Raw genomic sequence first — 20,518 nt, 5'->3', positions numbered from 1 at the left:
GGATAACTATATTCACATATCAAAAATAATGATTTATAGCACTGCACAATGACATAATTGAATCCTTTTTTTAAAAAAAATCCACACCTGAGGATATTTTTCCATTGATTTTTGGAGTGGAAGAGAGAGGGAAAGAGAGAAATATTGATGTGATCCATTGGTTGCCTCCTGGAGGAGCCCCGACCAAGGCCCGGGCCAGGTACATGCCCTTGACCAGAATCGAAGCCGGGACTCTTCGGTCCACAGGCTGATGCTCTATCAGCTGGGGCAACACGGTTGAACCTTAAAAAAATAAATGTCGATTGAAAGAAGACAGAAGAGCCCTGGTTAGAGCGAGGGGGTAATGGTTTTGATTCCCGGTCCAGGGCATGTACCTGGGTTACAGATTCAATCCCTGGCACCATGTAGGAGGCAACCAATCTATGTGTTTCTCTAACATCAATGTTTCTCTCTCTTTCCCTCCCTTCCACTCTAAAAAATCAATGGGAGTGCTTGCTTCAGCAGCACATATACTAAAATTAGAATGATACAGAGATTAGCATGACCCCTCCGCAAGGATGACATGCAAATTCGTGAAGCATTCCATATTTTAAATAAATAAAAAATCAATGCGGGAAAAAAATCCTCTGATTGAGGATTAGTGAAAGAAGAATAATGTATGATCTTATTTACATAAGAGTTCAGAAGCAAGCAAAATAAACCACACATTTAGGGAGGCATACTTAAAAGGACTAAACAATAAATATTTATTGTAACAAGCATGTCAGTAATTAGTTTTAGAGGAAAGGGATTATAATATGGGAGGGGGGGTGGGCTTCTAAAGACATTTATAATGTCTCTTTCTTGGTTAGATGAGTGTTTGCTTTATGAATTGTTAATTTATTTACTTACATTTTATGTACCTTTCTCTATGTGCTATGGTTCTGGTGAAAACATTAAAAAAGAGAAAAACTAAAGGCTCTTTTATTGCTCTTTATTTAAAAACATAACCAGATGTACCATGGTAGTAGTTTATATTCTTTGGTTGTCATTTAGTCTCAAAATAAACATTGGGAACATATGATCAGCAACAGTTTAATGAAGCCATAACATTTACAGGATTCTCAAATGGGTACAATATAAAATCTGCCATAAAAATTTTAAATGATGCAACATAGAATACAATTTAATACTGGTATAATGGCAATAGCAGCTTTACAAATATTTATCTATAGAATTTCTATAACATGTTTTTATAAACCTGTATTCTACAAGAATGATTACATAATTTAAAATCGATATAGTACACAGTGGTTTATTAATATTAGAAACATTATGAGTGCCTAATAAAATATTTTGTACAAATGCTCAACTACTTTATTCTCAGTGATCATTCACACATAATACAAATGTAGTTAGCAGGTTTAAAAAAATGTATTGGAAGCACATACGTTTCTTAACTAATATTTGATGAATTTTTATTTATAAATGTGCTGTAAACATAAATGTGGATTTCATAAAAACAAAACAGTATCCCCAGGTCTGCTTTCCAGTCTGGTGACTTTTATAACACTATTTGGCACCTCACAGCAATATTTACCTGTGGAAATACAAGCATTTCTGGAAAATGCTAAAATACCTTTTAAGCCTAAGCTAACCAGGGAATATTTCAAGGATATCATTTATGTAGCTGAAACCCCTGGGTCCCTATCCATGAAGAACTACTAGCCGCCTTTCTGGAGCTGCAGTGGAGGTTACAGCATTAAAGACAGTCCTGCATGTTCAGTCACACTCACACTAATGAGTTTCCCTTCCTCCATGATACTTAGAGCATTAGTAATGGGGATCCTTGACAAATCTATAATAGTGATCACTGTTAAATAGATGTGTCTGACAAACTGGGGCCTCCCAGAAATACCTGGCAAATTTGTAGGAGACTGACTCTTTGGTCACCAAATAAAATAAAGGATGCCCAGTTAAATTTGAATTTCAGGTAAACAATGAATTTTTTTTGTTAGTCCTCACCCAGGATATTTTTAGAGACAGTGGAAGGAAGGGGAGAGAGAGAGAAACATCTATGTAAGAGAGACACATCGATGGGTTGCCTCCTGCATGCATCCTGACTGAGGCCGGGGATCAAACCTGCAACCCAGATACATACCCTAGACCCGTGATCCTTTGGTGCTCAGGCCAATGCTCTAACCACTGAGTACACCAACCAGAGCTGACTTTTTTTTTTTTTTTTAGTATACATATGTCCCATGCAATATTTGGGGCATAATTATACTAAACAAAGTATTCATTGTTTAATGGGACATATTTATATTGAAAAGTTATTTGTTATTTACCTGAAATTCAAATTTGATTGGTGTCATGTATTTATATTTATTAAATCTGGAAAACCTGGATTGGCAGGAAAGAACAAAAATCCAGTTAGGTGTACATTATTATTGATATTGAATCAACAGGGTATCAGGTCTTATAGTGAACCTGCTATGGACCTCAAAGAATCCTTGCTAGGGCACTGTGGACAATACAAGGTTCAGGCTGAAGTCTTCATGAAATTTATATTTAGCTGTATGCATGTAGACAGCAGACATCAAAATAATGAATATCTCAGACTTCAGTGAGCCAGACATGACTCCCTACCTAAGAGGCTAGAAATGATATATTCTAATTTTTAAGATCACATTGTTCCTTTTGCTTTCAAACCTTTTGGAAAATAGGTGGGTTTGGATGTAGGATGCTCTTATCTCTTAACTGTTTATAATGAACATAAATAAAACCGAGAGGGTCTTTCTTATTGATCAAGTTTGTAGCACTTAATGAATGCATGCGCTTTAAAAGCTGAAATACTTTTCAATTACCTGAGAATACCCAAGATGATTGGGAACTAGGTTATTGTCTTAAGGTCATAAATGCACCTAGAGAGTACAAATTAGTTATCTAGCTAAATTTAAAAAACTTCTCCAACCTAAATTGGGTAATTCCAGGATGAACATCACTTTGGAGATTGTATTTTCCATTCTGTTCTCTTATTGATCATGTAAACCAGAAAATATCCAAATACCCACTTTACTAGTATCTACAGTAAATATGGGCTCCATAATACTGTAATTCTTTAAATGGAATTATAAATTAGAATAATTATTTATACATACTACATTTTTAAAGAAGGAGTGGAGTGATTTTATGGATATTTTATGGATGATCACATGGAGTCAGGCAGAGTTGGCATCAGTTTTGTTCATCATAGTTGCTTGTAGAAAGTGGCAGAGTTTGAGTTGGGCTTCTAGGGTGAGCCAGCTATGAAAAAAAGAAAGAAAAGTCTCAATTATAATGTGAATTATGCTCCTGTAGCTAACACAGTTCTCCTTCTTCCTCATTAACAGAACCCAGATTTTGTACAAAGAAGCAATGCATCCAGATTCTAAAAAACAATTTTCCCAACTTCCCTGATATAATCAGAAGTTCCTGTTTAAAGAGATTAGGGATATCTTAGCTAGCACACCCTCTTGTCCTTTGTACTTTTTATCTTGCTTAGAATGTAGACATGAGTCTTCAGGAAGTACAGTCATTCTGCACCTTAATCAAAGCCACACATTAAGGATGGGAAAGCAGTGATGACATGGTGAAGCTGCTGTACCAATTAGACTGCCTGCTTCTCAAGGGGATAATGTAGGTAAGAAAAAAAGCCCTTCGTTGGTTATGACACTGTAGTCAGATTTCTGTTACCTGCAACCAAATGCAAGACCTAACGAATGCAGTTGCTTCAAAGGTAAAGGAAGGAAGCCCAAGGGCTGGGTAGGAGAAGTCACTCTGTGCTCAACAGTTGTTTACTAGACATCCTCCTAGCAAGTGACTTTTGAGGAGCACATTTAGGGCATAGGGACTATCTGTGATTTTTGATGTTGTTGCTAAATATGTGGATATATTATTTATTATATGTCTATTTGTTTCTACATTACCCAGCCCACTGGGACAAAAAGGATCCTAGAATTGAAGAAGGGAAGGAAGGGGCTTAGTCCTACGGCGAGGCCTCCGCCCTCTGCCCCTGTCCTTCACAATCTGTGTTATCACCAAGGAAGGTAATCCAGAGGTAGAGCCCTATTGGAGGAGAGAGGAATCTGGCCACACCTCCAAAGAAGACCATATAGTCCCAGGAGGACCCAGCTGAATTGGCAAGAGAGAAACCAAGCTGTCCTGCAAAAGGGACTGATTCTTAATGAGGACAGTGTTGGGGTGAAGTGTCAGCAGTGAAGTCTACGGTGCGTCTTTGCTGCCAGAGGGTCACAGAAATGTAAGCTTCATAGCCAAAGAGGCCAGCAGCCTTGCGTCCCCGCACGCTAGCAGGGGTGGCAGAAGGATGGCTATTCCGTACAGATCTGATCAGGGAAATGATAGGGACAAACGGGGTTTGGAAAAAAATCACACAAGGCGAACTGATGTGCTGGATTTTGGTGAGTGGGCATACATGTAGATGACAAAGAAAAAAGCTGCCAAGACCTTTTCCTATCAACTCTGCATGATCTGACTCCTAGCGACATCTCCATCCCTGTCTGTCACCACTGATAAACTTGCTCTCTCAGCAGCCATTCTGGCTACTTTTTAGTTCCTCTGAATGGCCATGATTCCTCCCACTGTGAGGCCTTCTCACATGCTGTTCTTTATGTTCGGTACTTTTTCTTCCATGACATCCATGGGAGGCCCACCCCCATACTACATAGGTACCCTTCCCAGCGAATGCCTATTCACCCTTCCAGTCTCACCTCATCACTTCCTAAGAAAATCCTTCCTAAATCATGGGCTCTACAGAACCCTATTCCTTTCCTTCACAGCACTTATTTTCGTGCACAATTATCCATATATGTGATTATTTGATAAACATCTATTTTCCCCACTAGACTGTAAGTTCCAAAACAGTAGATTTGTGTCTGTTTTGCTTATCACTATATCCCTGATACTCCAGCACAGTGCCTGGCATATGAGGTTTAATAAATAGTTAATAAAAGAATTTTAAAAACCAGACAGTCACTGGTAAAGTGAAGATGATAATCTTCACTATCTCATAGAATTTTATGAAGCCTAAATATGTGAGTGCTTTGTAAAGCATAAAGTATCATTTAAAGATGATGATGATGAGGATGATGATGATGATGATTACTAAGAAAGCTGCTTTAGCCTTAGCTGGTTTGGCTTAGTGGATAGAACATTGGCCTGCGGACTGATGGGTCCCGGGTTCAATTCTGGTCAAGGGCACATGCCTAGGTTGCAGGCACAAACCTCAGTAGTGGGTATGTAGGAGGCAGCCAATCAATGATTCTCTCTCATCATTGATGTTTCTATCTCTCTCTCTCTCACCCTTCCTCTCTGAAACCAATAAAAAATATATATTTTACATATATATATATATGTATATATATATATATATGTAAAAAAAAGAAAGCTGCCTTAGATTAAGATTCTAAATAAATGATTTTGAAGAAAAGGAACCCCAAATTTTTTTTTCTAAAGGCTTACTTGAAACTTTCTCCTTAAGGCCCGAGTCATTACTGGGGTCAGTCCAGTTCCTGTTTCCATATTTTCTTTATTAGTAAGAGGGGTCCCACCTGGGCTCCTGCAAAGGTTATAAAACTATTAGAAACTGTATTTTATGCCAATTACCATGTAGATTTAGAAAACATAAAGATAAGAGAGTGTATTACCTCTCTACATCGACTTTTCTAAGTAGTTTCCGCAGGTCTATCTGACTTTTACCAGGATTACTGATAAAATAAAGACATCAAAATTAGAACTTGCTAGATTTTATCATTTTTCCCAAAGCAAAGCAGTCATTTTTATAGGTAACATCCTAGAAATAGTAAAAAATAGCAGTGAGTATTGTTGATAGGAGCATAAGATGATATAATAATTCTTCAGAGCAATACTTCTTGCCTTAGTAATTACATGTATACAAATCCATCTTAGGGAAAACTCAGCTATGCATACAGATGATTGATAAGGATGTTCATTGAAATAAAAAAGCATAAACAACCTAAATGTCTCAAAACAGGATTTTATCTATGAAATTTATATATAATAAACAATATGTACTTAAGAAATCAAAATGATGCTTTAAATTAATTTTTTATAAGATGGGGGAAGCTCATGACACACTGAATAGGAAAAGTCGTAACTGTATCTACAATATGATTATACACAGGTATACGCACATATATTATGTTTCCTTGATTCTAAGACACACTAGTTTTCATATTTTATTATTTCTGAAATCGAACTGCTTTTAAACTTATTTTCTTGAGGTATATAAGTTACTAAAATTCTTGATAGTAATTGTTTTTCCCCCAAAATCTGTTATCTGCCTAGAAAAAGATTAGAATGATAAATAATAGTACGTTAACAGTAGGAATCTTTAATGATATATTTAGTTGGATGATTTTTGTTTTCTTCTTTAAATTTTTTTGTAGATACCATTTTTTTCTACAATGCACATATATAATTTTTAAAGTTAGAAAAAAGCAAAAAACACATTTTTTTAGTAGTGGTAGAGGATAACATGGTGCAATTTCTTACATTAGGACGTTTGTAACTCGAGTTGAGAACACGTTGGAGTTGGGCTTCAGGGTAACACGCTGCAGGTCAGAGACGGTAACTCGTGGGTTCCGTACCTCTGGTGACGGAACAAGCTTTAACTGCAAAGTGAGACATTATTACAAAGCACGTTAAAAATATTCAAAATGTAAACATGCTGAAACAATGAATATTTGAGTGCTGGATATGCATAAGATATAGCCACTACTCTACTTAAGTTTTACTCTAAAACTTCAAAGTATGTCTCTACCTCTTCAGACTAATGGTTGGCACATAAAACTGCCTAATTAAATAATTTTGGAATCTACGTATTTTGTTGCAGAGATCCACAACTACTTAAATAAGATATCAAGTACTTACATTGGGATAGCTTCTATACATAAGACTTATATTTTGTTTCCATAAAGGGGCAATCAGGCTTAAAGACTCTGTGTATGATCAATGATATCTTACCTTTTTCTTTTCATCAAAACTCTGGGTTTTCTTTAATTTCACAGTCATTAGATCTTTAACTGTTATCTGCATGGGTCCATCTTTTTTCAATGGTCCAGCCTTAAAATACATGGAAAGATTAAAATTCAATTCAGAACCATGATATCTAGTCAAATGCAAATCATAATATAGTTTTTAAAGACCTAGAGTTAAAAGTTAACCCTCATTTACCCTAGGAACCTATCAAATTCTTATCACTTAATCAAGAATAATCCTGTTTTCAGTACCCAAAGATACTAAGGCTATTGAAGGTATTCGTCAAACGGTACAACTTTGATAATAAGAGATGAGCTACTCATTCCTGAAATTATGCATCTTCCTCAGTAGTCATTACAAGATACGAGTTGAAATAGTTCCTCAAATCAAATGACGTTTACCTGAACTACGTAAAAAGATAATCCAGTTCCCATACAGCAAAAATGTATAGTCAGAGAGGTATACATTAGGGCAAATATAGTGGTAAGCTCTGGATTTAACTCAGCCATTATAAATCAAATGTATCCATAGTGAAAATTCAGCAGATTTTAAAACAGGATCATGGCTATCTTAGTGATTTACAAATATTTCAGTCCCTGTGACAGATAAGTAAACCTAATGGAGACTGGTTCTCTGGATCCACCAACTCTTTTTATGCAGAGTTCACTCACTAAGCTATCTTCTGTTCTTAATTTGGTTTCTCAGGGAGGTTTTCCTTTTGGTAAAAAGATATGCTGACATTTTTCAAGGGAAACTTACTGGTTTAGTTGGAGAAAAAAAATTAAAGATATGCTGAGAAGCCAACAGAAATCTTCTATTCTACTAAATTATATTTATTTATCCTTAAAGAAAATCACTTGTATTTCTATATCCAGCTTTTGTGAGTTCCCAGGGGACTGATTTTTTTATACACACAATAACTGACATAATTAAGATATGGAATCAAAATATAGCTTTCCTGTTAAAGTCCTTAGCCCAGCCTTAAAATGACACCTGTCTTTACGCCTCCATTACATACTGACCAAAACACACCTTTACTAGATTGTTTTTTACCTGAAGTGCTTTGGTGAGATTGGATTTTCTGAGCAGCAAAGGTGCTGTGGGTGGTGGAGGGGGAGGCAGAGGCGGAGGTGGAGGGGGTGGAGGTGGGGGTGGAGGAGGAAGATGGCCTGCTGGCTTTGGCAGTGTGGCAGGAAGTACAGCTCCGGATTCTCCAGGGGTGGTTACAGCACAGGCAGGCACTATTGTAAGTTTACCATTCATGTAACAGGGATGACCACAGCTCGGACAGGAAGAATTTTCTGAGATAGTCTGAAAGAAGACATTACATTTGGCAAAGAAACAACAGATTAATTTGGTTCTTGTAGCCGAGGATCATTCAAGTCAAAGTTATTATATAGAATACTTTCTCAGTACATCATGTTTCATAATATTTTCCCATTTATCACAAATTCATTCTTTCATTCAGTTATTCAGTTAAATCAATTATGTATCTTAGTATAATAAACAATAGATTATATGCTTAGAAAAAGATTAGAATTATAAATAATAGTATGTTAACAGTGGCAATCTTTAATGATATATTTAAATTTCATCCAGACATTTGTTTTATGTATGCAATATGTCAGGCACTATAGGCCAATGAGAGCCCTGTGTGCCACCTCATGGAGCTGACAGTCTGGTGAGGAACACAGACATTAAACACGTACGATATGCTCAAAACCAAATAAAATAATAATAAGAGTAATGAAGTGTGCTGAGAGCATAAAGAGTGAGAAGCCTGGGGAGCAACATTTAGCTATAATCTTAAGGATGAATTGAGATTTATCATGTGAAGGAAGATAAAGACTGGGGAAAGAGAATTCCTAGCAGAGGGGAAAATACTTAGCAGCCAAGAATACTATATAATAAAACGCTAATATGCAAATCGACCCAACAGCCGAATGACCGGTTGCTATGACATGCTCTGACCACCAGGGGCAGACACTCAATGCAGGAGCTGCCCCTTGGTGGTCATTGCACTCCCACAGGGGGAGTGCCACTCAGCCAGAAGCCGGGCTCACGGCTGGCGAGTGCAGTGGTGGTGGCAGGAGCCTCTCCCGCCTCTGCAGCAGTGCTAAGGACCCCTAGGGGATGTCCGACTACCTGGCCACGGAGCAAGCCTAAGCCGGCAGTTGGACACGCCCTGAAGGGTCCCGGATTGTGAGAGGGCACAGGCAGGCTGCAAGACCCTCCTCTGCCCCCCCCCCCAGTGCACAAATGCCATGCACCAGGCCTCTAGTATAGTATATTTAAGAAATTGATAAAAAGGCCAAGGGGCTGTAACAGACCATATGGACTGACTTGTGTACACTCCCCTCGCCCCCAATCATATGTTGAAGTTTTAATTCCCAGTACTCCAGAATATATTTGGAGATAGGGTCTTTAAAGAGGTGGTTAAAGTAAAATAAGGCTGTCAGGGTGGGCTTTCATCCAATTTGACTGGTGTCCTTATAAAAAAGGAAGTATGAATATATAGGACACACCTGGGATGGGCGTGCACAGTGCAAAGTCCATGTGAGGACACAGTGAGAAGGCGAGCCAAGGTGAGAGGCCTCAGAAAGAACAACAACCCAACCTTGATCTTAGACTTGTAGCCTCCAGAATTGTGAGAAAATAAATTTCTGCTGTATAAGACACTTAGTCTGTGCTACTTTGTTATGGCAGCCCTAGCAATTAATAAAATGATCCTATGAAATAAGATGGTATATTAGTTTCCTGTGGCTACTGTAACAAATTATCACTAACTTGGTGACTTAAAATAATAGAAATTCATTTATTCATTTTCTCACAGTGCTGGAGCCTACAAGTCCAAAATCAAAGTGTCAGCAGGGCTGCACTCATTCCCAAGGCTCTACGAAAGAATCCGTTCCTTGCCTCTTCCCGCTTCTGGTAGATTCCTTGGTTGAAGCTGCATCACTACAATCTCTGTCTCTGTGGTCCCACTGCTCTTCCTCTTCTGTGTATTCTGCTCTGTGTGTCTCTCGTTTTTTTAAATATATTTTATTAATTTTTTACAGAGAGGAAGGGCGAGGGATAGAGAATTAGAAACATCGATGAGAGAGAAACATCAATCAGCTGCTTCCTGCACACTCCCTACTGGGGATGTGCCCGCAACCAAGGTACATGCCCTTGACCGGAATCGCACCTGGGACCCTTCAGTCCGCAGGCCGACACTCTATCCACTGAGCCAAACCGGTTAGGGCTGTGTGTCTCTTTTATAAGGACAATTCACTTGTCGAAATGCAAAACGGTTGTTTTATTTAGACTATGAAGTTCCATTGGATGTAGTCTCTTCCCAGGTAACACAGGATGGCCTCCTTATCTCAAAATCCTTAATTCTATCAGCAAAGACCCCTTTTCCCAAATAAGCTAATATTTATAGGTTCCAGGGATTAGGATTTGGACATATCTTTTGGGGGGCCGTCACTCAGCCCACTAAAGATGGCATCATCCCCACTTAGAGATAATGAAACTGAGGCTGAGAGGTGATTTGTCTTCCCCTATCTGGCTAGTTCAGTGGTCGGCAAACTCATTAGTCAACAGAGCAAAATATCAACAGTACAACGACTGAAATTTCTTTTGAGAGCCAAATTTTTTAAACGTAAACTATACAGGTATGTACACTGTTATTATCTTAATTAGGGTACTCCTAAGGCTTAGGAAGAGCCACACTCAAGGGGCCAAAGAGCCGCATGTGGCTCGCGAGCTGCAGTTTGCCGACCATGGGGCTAGTTCATCGTGAGGTACAAATTCTGGGAGCAGGGATATAACCTCAGAGGTTTCTTTCTAAACCAATGTGTACAATGTTTATTCTTTTGAGTTTTGGACATGGAGAATAGAGGCCTTGCTCCGGAGAGTGAAGGGGGTGGATATTTATAGTTTTGGGTGTTTTTTTTTCTGCCTTTATTAGTCAAGAAAATAAAAACACCCTGAGTATTTCAAAGATGGGGAATGTAATGAAGGCAGTTGGTCCCACTGTTGCTGGAAGAGATGAGAAGCACACAGGGGGCAGTGAGGCAGCCCAGAAATATTCAAGAGCAGAAAGCTATGAACATCCTGCGAATGGAAGGACAAAGGAAAGAGCAGTAGAAGCAGATCTCTGGAGCTAGGCTAACCCAGAGAATCAAGAAATGTGGCAGACTTACCTGAGGGAGCTGGAATTTGAGAAACAGTTACAGCCATTGCTGGGGAAATCGCCCAACACAGAAAATGAAAGGGGAAAAACACCCTATCTCAGTGATGGCGAACCTCTGACACGCGAACTCATTTTTTTGGTTGATTTTTCTTTGTTAAATGGCATTTAAATATATAAAATAAACATCAAAAATATACATCTTTGTTTTACTATGGTTGCAAATATCAAAAAATTTCTGTATGTGACACGGCACCAGAGTTAAGTTAGGGTTTTTCAAAATGCTGACATGCCGAGCTCAAAAGGTTCGCCATCACTGCCCTATCTCCTCCCTCCCTCTAGTCTCTCATCCACATCTACATCTACGTTAGTCCAGCACAACCAGGAACCAGGTGACATGGAGCTTGGGGAATGTAACCTAAAGAGGCTAGCATCCCTGCAATATGGAGCAGAGCCTCAATGTTTTAAGGAACAGATCTGAGGGCAAAAAGGCCTAGGATTAGCACTCAACTGCAGTCATTCCTTTTCTAGTAAAAGCACATTGAGATTCTTATGGGAGACAACCCCTCCCCTCCTTACCAAATCCCAGATTTATTTTTTGTTTTTTTGAATATATTTTTTATTGATTTCAGAGAGGAAGGGAAAGGGAGGAGATAGAAACATCAATGATGGGAGAGAACCACTGATCCGCTGCCTCTTGCACATCCCTTACTAGGCATGAGCCTGCAACCTGGGCATGTGCCCTTGACCAGAATCAAATCTGGGACCCTTCAATCCACAGGCTGACGCTCTATCCACTGAGCCAAACCAGCTAAGGACCCAGATTTGTTTTTTATTTGATAACTGGAGGCCAGGTGCACGAAAATTTGTACACTCGGGTGAGTCCCTCAGCCCGGCCTGCACCCTCTTTCAGTCCGAGAGCCCTCAGGGGATGTCCGACTGACAGCTTAGGCCCGCTCCTCTGCAGGAGGCGACCAGCAGGCCGATCGGAGGATGGTGCCAGCCGGCGAGTGGCCGGCCCTTCTGCTCCTCTGCTGCTGACCCCCGATTGCCATCCACTCCCTCTGCCCGCTGGCACCTGACTTGGCTGGCCTGGAGCCGCCCACTTGCTGGGCGCACCCCCCCGCTGACCAGGTCGTTCCTCCATTCCATCGATTTGCAAATTAGATTTTTATTATATAGGATACTAACCTTCAGTGCTTCCTGGAGCTTGCATAATTCACTTTCCAAAATGCAAAACTGTTGTTTTAGACTTTGAAGTTCTTGGTGGCAGAAACGGGAAGGAAAGATGGTGTTTTTCAATACTTCTAAGCTCTAAAATTAAAAAATACACAAGCCTGATTCTGATGAGCAATAAGATAAAGACAAGAAAAGAGGACAAGAAAGTGGTCTTGTTTCTTATAGAAACAAAGGCAGATATGACCCCATAACTTCATCTTATCTGAGTTTAGCCTGAATGCTGTGCTGACCTGAGTGTACACACACAGCAAGTGTGTAGTGCTGGAAACAGGTATGTCAAATCCATACCTGGGCTATGCAGTTCTGGCACCAGTTGTATATAAACCGTCCTCTATTTGTCCAAAGTTTTACTGCATCTTTGATACTGGGAAATTTGAAATTCCAGGATGATCTTAGCCAGGTTCTGATAAGAGGTGTGTTTGTTGAAGAAATAACCACTCTGTGGGAAAAATAAAACCAAATAAAGCAAAAAAATCCTGAGTTGGAATCATAGCCCCTAATTAAACAACAAGCTAGTTTTATAGTAGAAGTCAGGAACAGAGACTTCCTAAAGTCAAATTCTTCAGTAATTCTAGAATTCTGGGATTCACTTATGCAACAAATATTTGTTGAGTAAATAAATAATAACAAATAAAATAAATGAAATAATAAATAAATAAGAATCAGGGATTTAGTAATGAACAAAATAGATAAAAACCCTACCCTCGTGGAGTTTACAGTTTAATGGAAGAAAGATAAAAATAAGTAAATAAATAACATATGTGGGTTGTTAGTGCATAAATGCTAAGAAGAAAAAGACAGAGAGAGGCCCTAACTGGATTGGCTCAGTGGATAGAGCGTCGGCCAGTGGACTGAATGGTCCCAGGTTCGATTCCAGCCAAGGGCATGTACCTTGGTTGCAGGCACATCTCTGGTAGGGGGTGTGCAGGAGGCAGCTGATCGATGTTTCTCTCTCATGGATGTTTCTAACTCTCCCTCTCCCTCCCTCTCTGTAAAAAAATAAATAAAATATTAAAAAAAAATAAAAAGATAGAGGGGGAATGTGAAATGTTGGGTGGAGATGAAATTTTCAATATGGTAGCCAGGGAAAGTCTCACTGAGAAGGAGACTTTTGAGGGGTGGGGGGTGGAGAACCCTAAAGGAAATAAAGAAGCTAGCAATTCAAATATCTAGAAGAAGAGCATTCCATCAGGGGCGAGTGCAAAGGCCCTGAGGTGGAAGTTCATTGCGGTGTCTGAGGAATAGTAAGGAGGCCAGGATGACTTGGGTGGAGAAATAGAAGGGAGAAGGATTAAGAAATAATGTCACAGTCAGATCATAAAGGCCTTGGGGGTCATACTATGGACTTTAATTTCTACTCAGAGGGGAAGATATTGAAAAGCTTTAAGTAAAGAAGCAATATGACACGATTTTAACAGGCTTACTGCAGAGGGCGAAAAGGCAGAAGCAGAAAGACCAGTTAGGGACTTTCTCAATATTGGGGAGAAATGGAAAAGAGAATGATATCATGGTAACTGCTTTTTGAGGGCCTGTTTGTTTTAAATTTTTTCTGTAAAGAGAGCTAAAACAACAAAATGTATAAATTGTTATTGTGACAAAGTACCCTTGAGTCCCTAGAACTTAGAGTCTCTTTCAATAACACATTTAAGCCTTGAGTCCCAGAGAATACTGACCAAACTTTACCAAAACTGAGATTTAAATTCCAATATTATACCTCGCTTTCATTGCTTGGTTATCATATTTTTGCAATTAAATTGAGTAGGAAAAGAGAAAATAGTTACTGTGCACCTCCAACACAATTCCTTGTGATCATTACTTCATTTGAACTCGTAGACTAAGTTGCCACACAAAATTCAAGGATGCTCAGTTAAAATTCAATTTCTGATAAGTTTTCGTATAAGTATATTAGAAATGTTGCATGGGACAATAGAAAAAAACTCATTGTTTATATGAAATTCAAATTTAACTGGGCATTCTGTATCTTCACTTGCTAAATCTAGTAATTTTATCTTAAACTGATGGGATTTTTAATATTTTTCTCTGTTCCACATTATGCCTTACCTTTCTGTTGAGGATGGTGGAGGGGGAGGTGTAACTAGCTTGGACTGAAAGTGAGAGAATTCTTTTTTTTTAAATAATCTTTTTGCTTTTACTTTTCGCTTCCTTCTTTGTTGCTTGAACTTGAGCATGATTTCTGTAGAGAAAAAATATATTAAAAAAATTTTTTTCTTGAAGCCCTAGTTGGTTTGGCTCAGTGGATAGAGTGTCATCCTGCAGACTGAAAGGTCCCAGGTTCGATTCCAGTCAAGGGCATGTACCTCGGTTGCAGACTGGATCCCTGGCCCTGATCAAGGTGCATGGGGGAGGCAACCAATTGATGTCTCTCTCACATTGATGTTTCTCTCTCTCTGTCTTTCCCCCTCCCTTCCACTGTCTCTAAAAATCAATGGAAAAAATATCCTCAGATGAAGATTAACAAAAAAAAAAATTTTTTTCTTGAAGAATACTATGTACGTATATAAAATGCACAAATCTTAAGTGTATCGTTTAATGAATTAAACTTAAATTAAACTTACTCTGTAACCACCACCTCGGTTAGAAAATAGATCACTACAAGCATCCCAGAAGTCTTCTAATGTAGAGAAAAATTTAAGTCCATATTTAAACTATCTCTAGAGGCTTTGGCTTTGGCATTACATTACTAATTTTGTTTTGCTTGTCTTGATTTTCTTCATTAAATTAAGTGAATTTCCCTTTATTTATAACAGAGAAAATAGCTATAGTTGGATTATGGTATGTGACTCAAAAGAATTAACTTTCTTTGCCAGTAACATTTACTTAGCATCTACTGTAATAGGTGAAGTTGGTAACAGAAGAAAGAAAATTAACTATTTACTTTTGACTGTACTTTTGTAAAGTTGGGGGCAGATTACTACTAAGAGCTAAAAAATATAAGCATATAAAAATGGTGAGGAAAAAAAGTTGTGCCAGAAGAAAAATAATCATAGTAATACTATATGTCCCACTGTTAAATATTTAATAGTGTAAATATTGAATGTTTACTCAACCAAAAATGATGATGTGGGTATATTGGGAAGAAAGCAAAGTAGGATTTAGTAGTTGTCTAAATGTATATAGTGTCTAAAAATTTTTAAAAAAGAGAGAAACAGTATTATAAGTATGTTATTTAGATGGAGGTAAATGTCAGAAAAAATTACAAGAGTGGACAGTGTTGCCTTTGGCAAGTGGGAATCAGGATTATAGGTAATTTAGAGAACTGCCATTTTTTTGTTTGTTCTAACTATAATAAGCCTTGTATTAGTAGTTGACAGTTAACCTTTAGAGTATATTATTAGCTTGAAAAATAGAATACCACCATTCTGAAACTGGGCCATCTCTTTTTAGCTCTTTCCTGGCGGTTGTTCCAGTACCCATGCATTCACATTTCTTAAGAGTCCAACAAAAGCCAATGTATGCCAGTGTGGAGATTATTTTTCAATTAAAAAAGAAATCTAGGAACTAAGAAATATTTTCTCCTCTGGCTCTGTGTGTGTGTGTGTGTGTGTGTGTGTGAGAGAGAGAGAGAGAGAGAGAGAGAGAGAGAGAGAGAGAGGCCTGGGCTCTGGGTCATTCTCACTCTAATAGTCTTCTAATTAAATACAGTAATTAGCACATGCAGACAATTTAGAGACTATGTCAAATCTGTCAATGTAGAAAGGTGCAATCTGAGATAATTCTTAGACTAATATTCCATTCAAAAATAATCACAACTCGCCCTAACAGGTTTGGCTCAGTGAATAGAGCATTGGCCTATGGACTGAAAGGTCCCAGGTTCGATTCTGGTCAAGGGCATGTACCTTGGTTGCAGGCACATCCCCAGTAGGAGGTGTGCAGGAGGCAGCTGATTGATGTTTCTCTCATCGATGCTTCTAACTCTCTATCCCTCTCCCTTCCTCTCTGTAAAAAATCAATAAAATATATCTAAAAATAATAATCACAGCTCTTCCAAAAATTAAAGATAATTAATTTCTACCTCAAACAGGACAAAGGACTCAGCAAGCTAAGGTTTGTTTTATTTTCATTGCTTTATTAAAATTACTAGGGGCCCGGTGCACGAAATTCGTGCACTGGGTGGTGGTGGGGGGGGGAGTGTCCCTCAGCCCAGCCTGCCCCCTCTCACATACTGGGAGCCCTCAGGCGTTGACCCCCATCACCCTCCAATCGCAGGATCGGCCCCTTGCCCAGGCCTGACGCCTCAAACAGAGGCGTCAGGCCTGGGCAGGGGACCCTCATTTCCCCCCATCACTGGTTCTGCCCCCAGCCCAGGATTGATGCCTCTGTCCCAGGCATCAGGCCTGGGTAGGGGACCCCCAGACCCCTCCGATTGTTGGCTCTGCCCCTTGCCCAGGCCTGATGCCTCAGCCAGAGGTGTACACCCCCATCACCCTCTGATCACCTGATCGGCCCCTTGCCCAGGCCTGACGCCTCCGCCAGAGGTGTCAGGCTTGGACAGGGGACCCCCATCTCCCCCCGATCACTGGCTCTGGCCCCCGCCCAGGCCTGAGGCCTCTGGCCCAGGAATCATGCCTGGGCAGGGGACCCCCATCTCCCTCTGATCGCTTGCTCCACCCCCCGCCCAAGCCTGATGCCTCTGACCCAGGCTTCAGGCCTGGGCAAAGGGACCATAATGTCCCCCCAATCCCCGGCTCAGCCCCCCGCCCAGGCCTGATGCCTCGGCCAGAGGAGTTGACCCTCATCACCCTCCGATCACCAATCACCGGATCGGCCCCTTGACCAGGCCTGAGGCCTCCGGCAGAGGTGTCAGGCCTGGGCAGGGGACCCCCAGCTCCCAGCGGTTGCAGGCTCCGCCCCTGCCCAGGCCTAACGCCTCTGGCTGAGGCGTCCGGCCCGGGCAGCGGGGACCGGCAGCTGCAGCGGCCCCGTGATCGTGGGCTCCGCTTTAGGCCCAGGCAAGGGACCCTTAGCTCCCGGGACTGCCAGCTTCGTCCGTGCCCAGTTCCCATCGCTGGCTCCACCCCTACTTCCTGCTATCACTGGCCAGGGCGGCAAAGGCACCTGATTCTCCAATCATAGCTGGGGGGCAGGGCAAAGGCGGCCCCAGGGCCACCTTTGCCCTGCCCCCCAACTCTTAGCTCCCCCCTGGGTTTCCGATCACTGTCAGTGGCAGGGGGCTTCTTCCTGCTTTCCCTTTCGCCTCCCTGCATTGTGCCTACATATGCAAATTAACCGCCATCTTGTTGGCAGTTAACTGCCAATCTTAGTTGGCAGTTAATTTGCATATAGCCCTGATTAGCCAATGAAAACGGTATCGTCGTACGCCAATTACCATTTTTCTCTTTTATTAGTGTTGATTACAGCCTTGGTCTGTGTGGCTCAGTTGGTTAGTTGGTTGGAGTGTTGTCCCATACACCAAAAGGTTTAGGGCTCGATCCCCAGTCAGGCATATATGGGAGGCAACCTATCGATGTTTTTCTCTCACATCGATGTCTCTCTCTCTCTCTCTCTCTCTCTCTCATCAATGAGCATATCCTTTCTACTCTGTAGAGGATAACTATCCTATTGAAAGACTATATAGCAATTTTCCTTGGGATTAAAAACACATATACCGTAACTGTCCCCTTTCCAAAAGAGTAATAAAAACAATTCTTTTTGCTGGGTTAGGTGGGATTCCAATTACTAATACTAGGTAGAATCTCATTCTTCCATGATTACTCAAAGCATTTTTCCTTTTTTTTTTTTAATTGAAAAGTATTCTTCCTTCCTTTTTACGTGCCCTGTTTTGAGAAGATTTTAAGGCCAATTACAAAGAATCTACACCACAACATAAATAAATAAATAAATAAATAAATAAATAAATAAATAAATAAATAAATTAGGTTACTCCATTGCAGAGTAGAATATATAAAGTATCTATATAATAAAAGCCTAAGCAATGGTTAGGGCGAAGGACCAGAACAACTGGTTGCTATGATGTGCACTGACCACCAGGGGGCAGATGCTTAATGCAGGAACTGCCCCCTGGTGGTTGGTGCACTCCCACAGCAGGAGCACCACTCAGCTGACTGACCGGTCCAAGTGGCCCACCAGTCTGGTGCAGCCACTCCCTCCCTCAGTAGTCCTGCAGGTCCAATCTCTAGAAAACGGGCCAGGCACCGATGGACTGGCATTGCTGGCACAATCCCGACAGTGCCTCCAGACTCCTGTAAGTAGGCCTCAGGCACCGGCTGCCTCCCATCCCTAGACGCTCCGCAAAGAAGAAATGATATAAAAGCAGCTGCCAGGTGGCTCCAGACAACCAACAGCCGGAGCGAACATCAGAGGGACGGATCCAGATCCCAGGCCGGCAAGGGCATCCCACCAACCACCCAGCGGGCTGATCATGTCCTGGCCCCCCTCCCATGCCCCTCGGGACAGGCACCAGACGCAGGGCTTACGATCAGGACTGACTGGACTCCAGCCAGCTGCAGGCACAGAGCGGCTGGGATCTGGGATGAGCGGGAGTGGCAGGCAGGAGCGCAGGCAGGGTTGGACTGCCAGTTTCAGCCAATCCCTGCAGGCCACATTGAGGGACTCCACCTGTGCACGAATTTGTACACCAGGCCTCTAGTATTATATATAAGACACACATACATATATTCATATATGAGTCATAAATATTCCTCTGACTAACTTAATTCTGTCCCTTCTCCTTACCATCCCTTCCCCTTCTGTCCTCTAACTTCAGGTGCTTTTACCATCTTTTCCCTGGGCTTTCTTCTGTTTTTGTCTTTTGCTATAACCTATTTTCATCTATTCTTTTTATTTTTAAAATTTTCAAACCTTGAGAAAAATTAAAGAATAGGGTACTAAACACTCATATCATTCACTTAGATTCATCAATTATCTGTTATCTCTTTCTGTATAGGTGTGCGTGCAATATAATGTATTTTATGTCATATATCTTCCTAAACACATTTTTATGGAAGTTTCTTACACTTTCCCATAAACAGCTTTCAGTCCATTAATCAAATTCCATTACCAACCAGTCCAATTGATTCCTCTTGAACATCCTTAGGGCTTTTCTGGTACTTTCATATATTTAATTTTACATTTTATGCTGTACAGCATTGCTTTTTAAGTTCCTGGCTCTTTTTTTTTTTCTTTAGAAATTAAAGCTCTTTAACCCTAGTCCGGCACAGTATTAGGTACATAGTATACAGGGCATACTTCTAAAGTTGACATTCTCACTGACTGTGGGATGATAGTAAGACTACATAAAGGATTATAGTAATACTACCTGTCAAGAAATTAACATTCTCGAACTTTAATGTGCATGAGAATCACTGTGTCTGTGTAAGTGAGGAATCCTGTTAAAACGCATTATTGATTCAGTAAGTTTGGATGCAGTCCAATAATCTGCATTGTGCACAAGCTCCCAAGTGATGTAGATGCCGTAGGTCCATGGACCGTACTTTGAGTAGCAAAGATGTAAAGGACTGTGCAAAGGAAGGCAGATACTTTCCTCCAAAACGTAATCTTCAGAGTGTTAATTAAATAGAAATATGATGAGGGTGGCACCAGGCGGACCCCTTCTTACCCGACTCGACCTCCTCTGCCCTGCTCCATCTCCCCTCCGAGTCCAGCCAAAGTCCCCACCTCCGTAAACCGTTAGGAACACAAGCAGCAACAGGGCCAGCCATGGAAGACGCGAGCCCGGGTGACAAAGAAAAGATATCCCTGCACTTACTAGTCTAAGAGCCGGGGATTTAGATGAAGTCCAGGCAGTGGCCTCGCCCTCGCCATGAAGAAAAATTCAAAATTAAAACCTGACGGAGAAGGGACCAATCGTAGTCTCGGTCTCCCCACGCACAGGTCTCCCAGTGACGTAGGAGCACGGCCTGGCTTGTGATTGGCTGAGACGACAACACGCTTCGGCCAATTAGAGCTGAGGCGCTTCTCGTATGAATAAGGAGAAGGCGGGAGTGAAGGGGAAGAGAGGCAGGAGTGGAAAGAAGGTGTGTCACTTCCCGTTTGCTCTTTGTGGAAGCCTTTGTGTCATTGGTTGGC

General features: G+C 40.8%; 1 protein-coding gene and 1 non-coding gene across 3 annotated transcripts; one reads left to right on the top strand and one right to left on the bottom strand.

The window, feature by feature from the left end:
- The first annotated feature begins 488 nt into the window (after positions 1-488).
- Positions 489-592, top strand: LOC132219407 (U6 spliceosomal RNA). The gene has a single exon (XR_009449424.1). It is a non-coding gene; the product is annotated as a U6 spliceosomal RNA (small nuclear RNA).
- Positions 593-945: 353 nt separating this feature from the next.
- PRR11 (proline rich 11) lies at positions 946-20,454 on the bottom strand. 2 transcript variants are annotated; one of them, XM_059669644.1, is made up of 10 exons: positions 20,199-20,454; positions 14,513-14,645; positions 12,740-12,890; positions 12,404-12,526; positions 8,092-8,349; positions 7,024-7,122; positions 6,553-6,665; positions 5,685-5,744; positions 5,500-5,596; positions 946-3,285 (listed from the first exon to the last, which is right to left on the bottom strand). In XM_059669644.1, the coding sequence occupies exons 2-10, from the start codon at positions 14,638-14,640 to the stop codon at positions 3,217-3,219; spliced, it is 1,098 nt and encodes a 365-aa protein (XP_059525627.1). In that variant the 5' UTR covers positions 14,641-14,645; positions 20,199-20,454; the 3' UTR covers positions 946-3,216. The 2 variants fall into 2 exon arrangements, with proteins under 2 accessions (XP_059525627.1, XP_059525628.1); XM_059669645.1 differs by lacking the exon at positions 12,404-12,526.
- Positions 20,455-20,518: the final 64 nt, after the last annotated feature.

The sequence above is a fragment of the Myotis daubentonii genome, chromosome 16 (assembly GCF_963259705.1).
Source record: "Myotis daubentonii chromosome 16, mMyoDau2.1, whole genome shotgun sequence".
In the NCBI taxonomy this organism is placed as follows: domain Eukaryota; kingdom Metazoa; phylum Chordata; class Mammalia; order Chiroptera; family Vespertilionidae; genus Myotis; species Myotis daubentonii.
Note: the sequence above shows the minus strand (reverse complement) of the source record. Positions and strands in the feature narration are given on the sequence as shown.